Source organism: Eulemur rufifrons, chromosome 9 (genome assembly GCF_041146395.1).
Source record: "Eulemur rufifrons isolate Redbay chromosome 9, OSU_ERuf_1, whole genome shotgun sequence".
Lineage (NCBI taxonomy): Eukaryota > Metazoa > Chordata > Mammalia > Primates > Lemuridae > Eulemur > Eulemur rufifrons.
Window position 1 is genome coordinate 23,244,882 of NC_090991.1, and position 13,981 is coordinate 23,258,862.

The 13,981-nt window shown below is 43.3% G+C and overlaps 1 protein-coding gene across 8 annotated transcripts in view; it reads left to right on the top strand.

Moving 5' to 3' along the window:
• SYNRG (synergin gamma) overlaps positions 1-11,721 on the top strand; it is an 84,782-nt gene extending 73,061 nt beyond the window's left edge. For 7 of the 8 annotated variants that reach the window (XM_069482302.1, XM_069482303.1, XM_069482306.1 and 4 more), the window contains 3 exons: positions 8,722-8,832; positions 9,177-9,212; positions 10,258-11,721. In XM_069482302.1, the coding sequence (XP_069338403.1) occupies positions 8,722-8,832; positions 9,177-9,212; positions 10,258-10,389 (279 nt within the window). In that variant the 3' untranslated portion in view covers positions 10,390-11,721. The remainder of the gene's footprint in view (positions 1-8,721; positions 8,833-9,176; positions 9,213-10,257) is intronic. The other variant, XM_069482305.1, reaches the window with a different exon arrangement.
• Positions 11,722-13,981: the final 2,260 nt, after the last annotated feature.

The window sequence follows — 13,981 nt, forward strand, 5'->3', positions numbered from 1 at the left end:
CCAGGATTATGGATTAGAAGCTCAAAGCAGGAAAATCATTACTAGATTTTCCTGAGGCGTGACCGAGGTTGTATGGGAAGTTTTTAGTGCTTTACACCATTGCTTCATTTCAGGTAAATGAGTTCCTTAACCGACCATATTGCCATGGTGAGTCTCTTTGATTCTTCTACTGCTATTACTACTTCTACTACTACTAGTACTGCTGCCACCACCACAACTAGTACCACTGCTAGTTACCATTTATTTTACACCCAGGACCATTCATTCTCATTTAATCCCAGTAACAACCCCAGGAGGTCAGTAGTACAATCGCCATTTTTTTTTTTTCTTTTTCTTTTTCTTGAGACAGAGTCTCACTCTGCTGCCCAGGCTAGAGTGCTGTGGCGTGAGCCTGGCTCACAGCAACCTCAAACTCCTGGGCTCAAGCGATCCTCCTGCCTCAGCCTCCCAAGTAGCTGGGACTACAGGCATGCACCACCATGCCCAGCTAATTTTTTCTGTATATATTTTTAGTTGTCCATATAATTTCTTTCTATTTTTAGTAGAAACGGGGTCTCGCTCTTGCTCAGGCTGGTTTCAAACTCCTGAGCTCAAAGGATCCACCCGCCTCAGCCTCCCAGAGTGTTAGGATTACAGGCGTGAGCCACCGCAACCAGCCATAATCACCATTTTTATAGGTGAAGAAATTAGGGCTCAGAGAAGATGAAACTTAACCGAAACTGACAAATCTGAGATTTGAATCCACATCGCCATTTCAAAATCCATTCTTCTTCCTACTGTGTTATTTCCAGCTTTTAAGATGCTGCAAAGGACTTGTTTCTTCCCATGAAGACTCTGTGAGACTATTCGCATTAAAAGACAATGGCATTACCTTCTCCAGCGAAAAGTCCCAGAAGGTAGTGCCGCATAACAGTGGTGATGCTTGCGCTAAGGATAGCAGGGTGCACACCATTCAACTTCAGATTGTGGCTCCTTAATACTTAATCTGGAAGCTATGCAGTCATCCTATCCATGGGGGATTGGTTCCCGGACACCCTCCCTCCCTGCAGGTATAAAAATCTGCAGGTGCTCGAGTCCCTGGTATAAAATGGCATGGTATTTGTATGTGACCTACGCACATCCTCCCATATACTTTAAATCACCTCTAGATTACTTATAATACCTAATGCAATGTAAATGCCATGTAGATAGTTGTTATTGCTGTATTGGTTTTATTATTTTGGGGGATTCTTTCCCCCCTGAATATTTCCTATCCACATGGGTTGAATCCACGGACGTGGAACCCATGAATAGGGAGGGCAGACCATACTGGCGAAGGTTTATGCTCCCCTTTGCCCTGTAACACGCTGTTTTTCCACGGACTAAGACTCCCTCTTGTGGTAGAAATAAATCTCCTCTGGGCACAGACTGTGAAGGAACTGTTTCTTAAGAGGTGAAAGTCTCTTTTAGTGAGATGTGGTGTGCCCTAATGGTTAGCTACCTCAGTGAATTGTTATCCGAGGTTTTATCCTGTGGTTATGGGTGGAAGTTCAGTAGGTTTGGAACAAAGAAAGAATTCAGTCCTGGAAAACAAAACTAATCAATTTTTGTCATATAAAATCTAAGAGAAGAGAAAGGACTGTTATTCGCCTGACCTCTAGTCAATTGGAAATAACACAGGCTCTTTGATTCCACTGTTATCCTCAGTATAATATGAACTCTTTTGTTCTTCCCTTCAGTGCGAAATAAGCGGTGAATTTCAGAGTACGTACTTCCTGTTGCTGTGGCATATCAGGCGAACAGTTTATTTTTAATGATGATGGCGCTTTTGTCATCTTGGCAGTCTGCACAATGTTTTAGAGACACAGTCTTTACCAGTCTCTGCATGCTTATCCTCAGTTGACAGAATGTGACTGTGGTAGACAGAATAATGGCCCCCTCAAAGCCACCCATGTCCCTGGAACCTGTGAATATGTTACCTTATATGGGAAATGGGACTTTGCAAATGGGATTCATTTAAGGGTCTTTAGTTGGAAAAATCAGCCTGGATTATCTGGGTGGGCACAGTGTCATCACAAGGGTCCTGTGACAAGGAGAGCCGGAGGGTAAGAGTGAGAAAAAGCAAAGTGACAGCAGAAGCAGAGAAAGGGAGAGATGGGCAGATGCTGCCCTGCTGGTTCTGAAGATGGGCCCACGAGCAAGGAACACGTAGGCAGTCCCTAGAAGCTAGAAGAGGCAAGGAAACAGACTCTGCCCGAGAACTCCCAGAGGGAATGCAGCCCTGCCAACCCATTTAGACTTCTGCCCTCCAGAGCTGTAAGGGGATGAATTTGTGTTGTTTTAAGCCAGTAAGTCTGTGCTAATTTGTTACAATAGCAATAGGAAAATGTTATACAAAACATCGTAACCAAGCAAATACCAAAAGTCTAGAACTGCTTGTGGAACTGGTGTCTAGATAACTCTTTATGTTGGTCAGATTAGACTAGGTTATGCTGTGGGAACAACTTCCCCCTCCCCCCAGTCTTAGCAATGTGAAATAACAAAGCTAGCTAGCTTGCTCGCTTGTTTTCTTCCCTTTTTTTTTTTTTTTTGTTTTTTTGAGACAGAGTCTTGCTCTGTTACCCAGGCTAGAGTGCAGTGTCATCATAGCTCACTGGAACCTCAAACTCCTGGGCTCAAGTGATCCTCCTGTCTCAGTCTCCTGAGTAGGTATGACTACAGGCGTGTGCCACCATGACAAAGCTTTATTTCTTGCTCATGCTATATGTCATTTCAAGTTGGAGGGGCTTCTGTGCCGTGTCCTTCTCACTCAGGGACCAAGGCTGACAGAGCCTTCAAAACGTAGAACATTGGGGGTCATCATGGGAGGGTCAAGGGAACGTGACAAATAGTCATGGTCTTGAAGGTGACACATATGACTTAGGCTCACAGTGTATTAACCATGACAAGTTACCTGGCCATGCCTAATTTCAAGGGGGCAGAGAAGGCCCATCCTACCATGTGTCCAGAAAAAGAAATAACACTGGGGGAGAACACTAATGACTACCAGACTTTTCTTCTTTAATAAGGATTTCCTTAGACACCATTTTAGCAGTTTATTGTTAGCTAAAGATTCAGGATTAGATATCCTAATCTGACTCTGGGACTGGTCGTTGTAAGCAAGTCATGTATAATATAACATTTAAAAAAAATCTTTTTTTTTTTTTTTTTTTTTTGTTGAGACAGAGTCTCACTTTGTTGCCCAGGCTAGAGTGAGTGCCGTGGCGTCAGCTTAGCTCACAGCAACCTCAAACTCCTGGGCTTAAGCGATCCTACTGCCTCAGCCTCCCGAGTAGCTGGGACTACAGGCATGCGCCATTATGCCCGGCTAATTTTTTTCTATATAGATTTTTAGGTGTCCATATAATGTCTTTCTATTTTTAGTAGAGACGGGGTCTCGCTCAGGCTGGTCTCGAACTCCTGACCTTGAGCAATCCACCCGCCTCGGCCTCCCAGAGTGCTAGGATTACAGGCGTGAGCCACCGCGCCCGGCCTAAAAAAAATGTTTAAGTGCATAAAATACTTGCCAATTAAGTAGATGATCAATGTAAGGTGACCCATAGAGAGCATTCCTTCATATACAGTTACAGCCACTGACTGGTGTCAGACTGTCACTCTACACTACAGTAATCCGCCTGCTTATAGGGGTGTACTTAGCAAGGTTAACTTTATCATTTCAAAGATTAATTTGATCACAATAATTTATGCAGTCTTATGGTTTTCATTGGAGATTACAGTATGACCTTTTCATTTGCTCTCCTTATGCCTTTGGTAAATAAATGTTAGAGGACTTTTATTAATTTGATTGATTTCAAGATTCAGAGTTTTCCCAGATTCTAATTATCTCTCAAATAGTCCTGATTAAGTAACATGATGAAAATCTGTGATGTAGATTACAGAGGTGATACCATGTTTTAAGCTCTTTGAAAAGCTTGTTAAGAGTTGTCACAGTGGGCCGGGCACGGTGGCTCACGCCTGTAATCCTAGCATTCTGGGAGGCCGAGGCAGGTGGATCGCTCGAGGTCAGGAGTTCGAGACCAGCCTGAGCAAGAGTGAGACCCCCCCGTCTCTACTAAAAATAGAAAGAAATTATCTGGCCAACTAAAACATATATATATATAAAAAAAAAAAAATTAGCCGGGCATGGTGGCGCATGCCTGTAGTCCCAGCTACTCGGGAGGCTGAGGCAGGAGGATCGCTTAAGCCCAGGAGTTTGAGGTTGCTGTGAGCTAGGCTGACGCCACAGCACTCACTCTAGCCCGGGTAACAAAGCAAGACTCTGTCTCAAAAAAAAAAAAAAAAAAGGAGTTGTCACAGTGAATAATTGTGATAATTATTTAGACTATTTTTCCCTTTCCAGAGCATTTTTTTAAAATACGTCTCTGAGAGTCCTGCCAACTGCGGGAGGTATAGGGCAAGTGAAAGTGTTACCATTTTACAGATGATAGAAATGGAGAACAAACAAGTGGTAATGCCAGCTGCTCTCGATTTGACCAAATTGGTCATGATTGCACTAAAAAAGAAAAGAGAGAAAAGGGAAATTATCCTCTGACTTGGCTAAAGCCGTGCAAGTTTACCTCGATCCTCTAGACCAGAGTCCTCTTGCACTCAGTTGAAATAAGCCCTTCACATTTTCCTCTTTGAAAACTGTATTTTTCCTTCCCTACCTGTGATCTCAGTGGATCCAGCTCATGTGTGTTAAGAAAAGTTTGTGGAGCTAGTTCATGGTTAATTATTTCAAATTAGAAGAGGACAGGGAAAGATCATACATAATCTACACATTTTTCTCGGGAGAAGCCTTTTTTTTTTCCTGGTGAAGAAAAATAAAAGCAATATAATTTTGCTTTCTTGCTGAAAAACAGTGTGGTAACTCCTCAGTGACTCAGCCTAGGGTGACTGTAGAAGATGTAGCTATTACTTTGGCAGGAATTTGCCATCATCCTGGGTCACCTCAGTATCCATGAGGACAAAGCAACCACCGTGCCAGGCTCTCAGATCCTTGACCACCTGGACTACGGGGCCCTCGCTTCCACCTCGCGTTAGCCACCATGTGCGTGGTCACGATGGACTGTGCTGTCACATCCAGCTGCAGTGCCCGTGCCATCTTAAATTCAGACATCTTACTTTCTGAGAGCAGACTGGCAGCCCTCCAACATTCTCACACTACTTGCACTGCTCTTGTTTTTGGTTCCCAAGACAGGACAATTGTTTGGCCCTTTTACTTTGTTCTTGTCAATCCCTTTCTGTCTTCACTTCCTTTGCCACCCGCTTAATCCCCGTGGTGCATGGCATTGCTGCCCACACCCTCAGTCATGCTCATTAGACAGAACCCAACCAGGATCGTCCACCTTCTCCACCCGCTCCCCGGCCCACTGTGTGCCGCTGGAGAGAGTCCCACCGTCACAGAGTTTGCGGTTCTGGGAGCTCACAAGGCTGCTGCTGTTTCAGACACGGCTGATAATCTCACCTCCTGCTAGAGAGGATAAACCTTCTGAGAAGAACTCGTCAGGCCCCCATCTAAAATTTCCCTTTAGGTCAGGCATGGTGGGCTCACGCCTGTAATCCTAGTACTCTGGGAGGCTGAGGCAGGAGGATCACTTGAGCTCAGGAATTCGAGACCAGCCTGGGCAAGAGCAAGACCCCGTCTCTACTAAAGATAGAAAAAAAATTAGCCAGGCATAGTGGCAGGCACCTGTTGTCCCAGCTACTTGGGAGGCTGAGGCAGAAGGATCCCTTGAGCCCAGGCGTTTGAGGTTGCTGTGAGCTATGATGACACCACTGCACTCTAGCCCGGGCAACAGAGCAAGACTCTGTCTCAGAAAACCAAAAAACAAACAAACAAACAAAAAACCTATGATTCGGCAAAGAAGTTCCTCAAGGCTTTGACAGGCCAGAGAAGATCTGAAATAATGTCTTGGTTGTTTCACTTTAGCTTTAGTGCTTAACGTGAAAATACCAACCAACATTCATGTCAGAAGTATACTCATTTGTGAAAGCAACCATAGGTTGAACTATGAATCGAAGAGTTGGGCAAAAATCAAAGGAAGCATTCTGTGATAATTGACTATATGGAATTTACAGTAAAGAAAATTGTGTATTATTTGTAAATTGTATGCTACACTTCCTTTTATATCAGTAAAATTTATAATAAACTACACGTGTTTGTGGTGTGCATATGTCTGTGTGCACACACATACTTTTCTCTTTGGAGAGTAGTTCTAAATAAAAACTGGGAGGGAGCGATTTTGCTCCCAAAGAAGCCAGGGTTCCTGCTAAGTATCCTACAATGCAGAGGACAATCCCCACGAGAATTATCCAGCCTAAGTGTCAGTGGTGCCAAGGTTGAGAAACTGCTGTCAGGTATATATAAGCAAAAAAAAGTTGATTTAGGTATTTCTAAAACTTCACATTAAGAATCTAACTTTTCTGAATCATTTTTATTCGTGCTTTTTTTGGTTATTCGAGGCTTTTTTATATTAAGAACTTACAGTGGATCTTACATGTATAGTTGGATCAGTTTGATAGCCATGGATCCCACACCCCATCATCACCCCCCAAAGTTCTCTCTTGCCCCTTCCCTCCCAGTCAGCCCCTTGATCTGATTCCAAAAACAACCATTGATCTGATTTCCATCACCATAGATTTGTCTGTTCTAGTACTTTATAGAAATGAAATTATGTAGTATATATATGTTCTTCTGTGTGGCTTCTTGTACTTAGGAAAATGTTTTAAAAATTAATCTATGTTGTTGGGTAGATCAGTTTGATCCTTTTGTAATAATATACCATGGTTTGTTTATCCATTTTTTTAAAATAAATATTTTGTAGAGACAGGGTCTTGCTATATTGCCCAGACTGGTCTTGAACTCCTGGCCTCAAGCAGTCCTTTCACCTTAGCCTCCCAAAGTCTGGGGGTTAAAGGCGTGAGCCACTGAGCCTGGCCAGTTTATCCATTTCCAGTAGAAATTTGTGCTATTTCCAGTTTGGGCTGATATGAATAAAGCTGCTATGAATAGTTTTTGTACAAGACTTTTTGTTGATACATTCATCTTTCTTGGATAAATATCTAGGAGTAGAATTGCAAGCTTATATAGTAGATGTATATTTAACTTTTAAGAAATTGACAGCTTTCTTTTTTTTTTTTTTTTTTTTTTTTTTTGAGACAGTCTTGCTTTGTTGCCCGGGCTAGAGTGAGTGCCGTGGCGTCAGTCTAGCTCACTGCAACCTCAAACTCCTGGGCTTAAGCGATCCTACTGCCTCAGCCTCCCGAGTAGCTGGGACTACAGGCATGCGCCACCATGCCCGGCTAATTTTTTGTATATATATTTTAGTTGTCCATATAATTTCTTTCTATTTTTAGTAGAGACGGGGTCTCGCTCTTGCTCAGGCTGGTCTCGAACTCCTGACCTCAAGCGATCCACCCGCCTCGGCCTCCCAGAGTGCTAGGATTACAGGCGTGAGCCACCGCGCCCGGCCGACAGCTTTCTAAAATTGGGACCTACCCTTTTAATCACTGCACTACACTCTCCATATTTCCTTGATCTTTTTGTGAGGAATAAATTAGATGATGCATGTAACGGGCTTAGCATAGTGCTTGGCACAAGTAAGGGCTTCGCTTACCAGGTATTGTTATATTTATTGAAGAGAGACTTTCGACTCCTCATTCCTGAGCCCTAGGCCTGTGCTTCCAACCCTGCTTCTGTAACGTCTGACCTTAGCTGTGCCACAGGCAACTCCATCCCAGCTTGTACCAACTGAACTCTGCTCCGCATCGTCCATCCCCAAACCTGCTCCTTCTCTCACGTACCTTATTGCCTTATTGTGTGAATCTTCTCGGTTGCCCAAGCCACCCCCCGCCCCAGCTTCTCCTGTCACCCGGGCCTGGTTACTCTACTGCCTTCGTAGCCCTTGCTTGTGTCCATTTCTCTCCATTCCCACTGTTGCTACCTTTGTTCTGACCTCTGTACCTGTCTCCAGGATTGCTACAGCAGCCTTCCAACTCAGCCCATACCTTGAGGATTGCCACCCCCAATTCACTGCCTACACTGCGACGAGAGGGATCTGTCCATAATACAGTCTTGATCGTGTCGTGGTCCAGCTGGAACCCGTAGTGGCTTTCCCAGGATAAAGTCCCAACCCCTTATGATCCTTTCACGGTCCTCATGCTCCAGCTTCATCTGCTGCCTCCTTTCATGGACTGGCTCCCACCCTCTAGATTTCTTCCCATGCCCGGTCTTTTGCTTAGAGGCCTTTGCCTGTGCTGCTTGTTCTACGTGGAACATCCTTCCCTCCTCTCCCTCACCCGACCCCATCCCTTTCACCTAGCACATTCCCATCAGGACTCAGCCGGGATGATCCTAAGTTCTGGGAAGCCTTCTCTGGCTTCAGGCCCCTTCCCCCTTGAGTTGGGCCACCCTTATGCCCTGGCACTCAGTACTTAGCCCTGAGTACTCACGGCACTGTACCGCCCTGATACCCACCTGGCCCATGCAGACTGCGGTTCTCAGAGGACATGGGGCTGTGTTTTACTTGCATCCCTAGCACCCAGACTCTAGGTCTACTTAGTATCACAGGTACTCAGTCCCTGTTTGGGAAACTAAATCATTGTATCGGAGGTACTTGCTGTTGGGCCGAGTGATCGGAGTGAAGCAAACAGCGTTTGGAATTGTGAGGTTCTCACCCATGTGTTTTGTCATCCTCACAGCCAGATGAAAATTCGCTGGACTTTTCCTCCTGTATGCTGCGGCCCGGGATTAAAAACGCCCAGGAACTTGCTTGTGGGGTGTGCCTCCTAAATGTGGACTCCAGGAGCCGAGTAAGTCACATGGTTTCCCCTTGCAGATGGCATAGGGCTTCTCTAACATGACTCTGGGGAACAGTCTCATCTAACCCACTTCCCCGCAAATTTGTGATTTTTCTAAAGTCCCGAAAGCCGACTGCAGAAGCAGATACTTTCTTTGAAGAGGGCAGTGGGGGGAGCTGTAGAGGGAACGGATGCAGTTCTTCCCTTCCTAACAAGCACGCGATTCGTTGTGCCTGCAGCAGCCTGTGCGCGGTGGGGGGGTAAACAGCAAAGGGTAAACCTGTGAGGACTTACTTGGAGGCAAGAGGCCCTGTTCTGGGAATTTGGTTGACCTTATGGTTTCAACATTATTTCAGAAAGAAGAGAAGCCTGCAGAAGAACGTCCTAAAAAAGTATGAACCAGTTACACATTATCTTAGCGTCTCCATTTTAATTTTGAGTGTGGAAGGCAAATTGGATGATTCCGTTGCCATCCTGAACCGTTCCCGTCATGAATCCTTTATGAGTCATCCTTGTTCCCATAATGTTTGATTGAATCAACTAATATGTTCGTGTGGGTCCACTTTTGTCTTGTTTGCATGCTTGTGTCTCATAATTGGCTTCTGGTGTTGCGGTTCTCTTTCTCTGCAATGAACAGGGTAACAGAATGAGCAACTTCTGGAAGACTGGAAGTTGTAGTGACACACAGAATGAGATCAAAGAGCTTCAGGATTTAGCTGTTAACACATAAAAAACAAATAGTTTGGGTAGAGGCTTGTTCATTTGCAGTGCTTTCGGAAACTCACCGTAGGAAGTGGTTGAGGTTTGGACTACTTTGGCTGACTATAGCTACTGCTCATTTGGAAATAATTCTTACATGTTTAATGTCCATTTAGTTAGAGGTTTTTGATTTATTTATTTATTTATTTATTTGTTGCAAACTACACCTGTTTGACTTTTTAATTATGTAGATTTAGTTATCAGCATCCAGTGCCATTAGACCCTAAGGGTTATCTATTATTTTCTCTCTTATAATTTTTTCATGATGGTAATCAGCCACAGAAATCAAACGTGTTACCATGTTATGGTCGAGTGCCAGCCTCACGAGGAGGGCTCCTTCAGCACAGGGAGGGATAGGAATTACCCACTGCCCTGGGCTGCTTTAGTTCCCCATATCATGGTCCCTCCGTTCCTCCCGTAACCTCTGTCTGCCTTTTCTATGAAAGATTTGGCCACCTTTTGCTGAAATTGGGTCTAGTGGTAACCATTTTTATACCTTTAATTAGCAGTGAAACACTTTCTCACTTGAATTCCTGTAGCTACCTGCTTAGCTTTTGTGTGTGTGTCACTGTGGCCTCAGCCTCTGTGACCTGGAGAGGTGTACATGTGGGGTTGCTGAAAAGCTCTCAGATGCAGAAAAAGCCTGACTTGCCCCACATCTCTGTTTATTTCTGGCAGGCATTCAACTCGGAAACAGACAGCTTCAAGCTGGCATATGGAGGGCACCAGTATCACGCCAGCTGTGCCAACTTCTGGATCAACTGTGTTGAACCAAAACCTCCTGGCCTCATCCTGCCTGATTTACTCTGAAAAACTCCTCTATGAAGCACCAACTGTTTTTTTTTTTTCTTCTTATCACACCCCCTGGGGTGACAGGGACCAATAAACAGAATTCAAGTACTGCAAAGTTCACATCCATGAATCTGTATGAAGAATTCCCCAAGAGGTAGGGTGGGGGGAGCACTGAGGAGGGTCCCAGTCATTCCTGCAGAGCCTTTGGTCCCTCACTCCCACTGCCAGTCTTTGGGATTGAGTGAAATGGCCCTACCTAAACCGCACGTGGCACCAGAAGTCTGCTCACTTATCTCTAGTTCTTTTAAGATGTTCTAAAATATGGACCACAATTTTCTCTAAGGAATGATTTGCTGCTGCAATACTGAAACTGTGAAGAATCGACATTTGAAGAAAAATATTGTTGTGGGACGGGAATTGGCAAGACTGTTTTGAGCCAGTGCTTATTTATTTCTAAACACATTTTGTCCTGTGAAGCAGAATGCATTTATCCACATTCAGTTTGTTCATACCTGCAATGAATAAAAAGGGGAAATTGTGATTAAACTGATGCTCTATCTTTTTATAGAGAAGGTTCTGCTGGTCTCCGCTGGACAATGGCAGGCAGGTAAGGGCGGATTTTACCAACTTTGCTGTCACAGCCGAACCAATTCTCTGCTCCTTTCCTTCATTTCTAAAACTGTCAACTCTCAAAAAGACTTTTTCCCAAAACATGCCTGGGCATTTTGCAGTGGTGAAGAACATTCATTTTGACGGAAGCCCAAATCCTGTGGATCAGGATAGATATCCTTCCCCTTAGGAGTCTTCGCTGAAAACCTGTTTGGCCTCACACGAAGACTGAACGTGGATCTCAGACAAGACTTGGAAAGGCAGAGGAATGCAACCTTTGTGGTGGCCTGTCTCCAGACGTCCAAAGATACTGCATAGGGCCCAACACTGCCTGACTTCGCAGTGTTGATAATAAAGACCAGAAAATTAATTCAGGTGAAAATGCGGAGTTCCCAGCCTAGTGAGGAGAACAGTGTGATGTATATTTATGGTAAAGATACATGACTTAGAAGCAGTGGAACAAATTGTTCAGAAACAGCGCTGAATTTTAGAAGGAAAAGGCTCATGCTCTCTCTTGTTTAGGGAATAGTCTTTGCCATTTAAACTGAACGCATAAAATCAGGGGAAAAAAATCTAAGTGGCTAAAGGCTGTGCTATTCCTAGGAAGAACATACCGATCTAGGACACGCATTTCTCTGGATTGTTGATTATGTGCTTTATGAAGAAATTCTAAATCTTGTTTGCTTCACTTTGTGTGACTTGGGTCCTCTGACCTAGACTTAGTTTTTATTTTTAAGCTGAAAAAGTTGCTTTTGTCTGTATAATTGCTGCTCTTACGTAATTAGTTTATTTTCTCCTCTCGGACAAATTCTATCTTGTTCCATCTTACACCTCTTACATTTTCTCCAAGAAAGGTGTGGAACATTTTCATTAAACAGCTGTAAATGAGGCTTCTGCTGTACCTTGCTACGCACCAGAACGCACAGAGACGCACTGATGCGTGCCTCTGTGTTTCTCATTTGCTCTTTGCTCCATCTCCCTCTACTAATGACTGAGGCAGCTGTCTCTGAGTTGTCACCTTTAGAGCCTTTGCCCTCCACGGGGCTAAGTGGTGTTAGTAACACCACAGGTCGGCCTGTCTTCAGCAGGCGTCTCCTGAGGCCTCTGTGCTCCACTTCATCCCTGTCAGCCCGGGTGTTTCAACATGGCGCCAGAATTCAAACAGGCTTCTAATCAGTCTTGTAAATTCCATGACGGAACCACAATAAAAGAATCTACTTTTGCAATAAGAATGCTTCCCAGTTTGACAGAATTTATATTGCTGAAACATTTTTTGGAAATGCTGTATGAACTATTTTGGTCACAGTGGCCCTATATCGATGACATTTTAAAAAGTAAGCTTACCTGTTAACCAGATGGGTTCCTATTCCTAGATAAATTCCAGGATGCCTCAGATAAAATTCCTAAGTACAATCACCACCTTCCTTACCAACTATGATAGGTTTAGTCACTCCTTGGGAGATGTAAGGGGAAAATTCAGCAGACATCCACAAAAAGCCTTTGCTGTGAAAAGTATCCACTACCTTTCATATCTGTTTAATATTTGAAATGCTTAATTAGATACTACCAATAAGGATTTGGGGAGTGTGGAACACCATTGTGCTGCTTTTCTTTATTTAGCCACATTTATTAAAATGACTCAACATCGCATTCAGCTTTACCTCAGCTCTTCTCGTTAGCCAAGAGCCCAGTGTCCTTGGAAACCGTAACCAAGGTTACTTATTTCCATACTGTGTATTGTGTCAGGCGGCTTCACCCCACTGCTTGAGTGGCGATTAATAAGCACTTTTCTTTTCTCGTATTGTGTTTTGCCTTTAAAATTTTTATGACTTAGTGTGTAATTTAATTTTTGTCTGGACATGCTTGAGAGAGAAGTACGGATATATTGGGGTATTTTCCATGCTTTATTTTTCCTGTGGCTACTAGTTAGCCTTCTACAGGAGTTGTATATTTTTAATTATTTGAATATTTTGTGTACATATACATATTTTGAGGGTTTTTTTTTTTTCAGTCTTGTTTAAAGATGTCTTCTACTTGCCTATTTAATTAGTGTATTCTCAAGCTTTGAAAAGATGATAGGGGCTGTATGGTACAGAAATTTGAAATGCTTGCTTTGTGCTGGGACCACTACAAAAATTCTCCTTAACACCTTCTCGGTCAAACCCCTTTGTGAATGGCTAATAAACTCTGACATTTTCAGAGACATTTGCTATTCAGAAGGGAGCATTATAGACTGCTGTAGACCATTCCAGCAAATGTCAGAATGCAGGGCAAGATGTGTTTAGCCTGTGGTTTTTTAATGTTTAGGTTACTTAGTATTTCTTTGGAAAAGTGTGCACCAAATAGCAATATTGATAAGCCCTCTCCTTGCAAGGTCAATCTGAGGAAATAAAGCTTAACCAGAATAGCTCTTGGCTGAAAAATGCCACTTTACAAATACTTTTCTAACGAAGTATCATTATGACAAAATTTTTACTTACATTGTATGTTGAAGTGAATATAGTGTAAGTGGCTAAAAACAGTATTCATGTGTGATAGCTCATCATTTTGTAGCCATGGGTCCATAGTGAAATGGGTTGTCTGTGATGTGCAATTTGGTCCTGTATTTTAAAGATGGTGTGGCTTTTTTCCTTTGTTTACATTTTAATAAACAGTTGCCCTAATTGACATGTTTAGACATTATAAAGCTTGACCTCTAAAGTACTTTCAGGGTCTGCTCTGAAATAACTACTTGTTAAACTACACTGACAGTAAAACACAAGTATAGAAGAATGTCACACTCCTAGACTTTCTCTTGGTCTTGTCTTTGCTGGGTTAAGATTTCACATAGATGCAAGCCATTAGGATGAACAGGGGCCCCAGTACTTAGATGAGAAAGGTGTTAGGCTTCCCAAGTGTGAAGAACACTCTTAGCTACATCCCAATAGAGCTGTTAGCCAGATTTCTTACGAAATTTTAATTACCAAGAACATGTCACCAGGTGTTTTCTTACTATACTAAA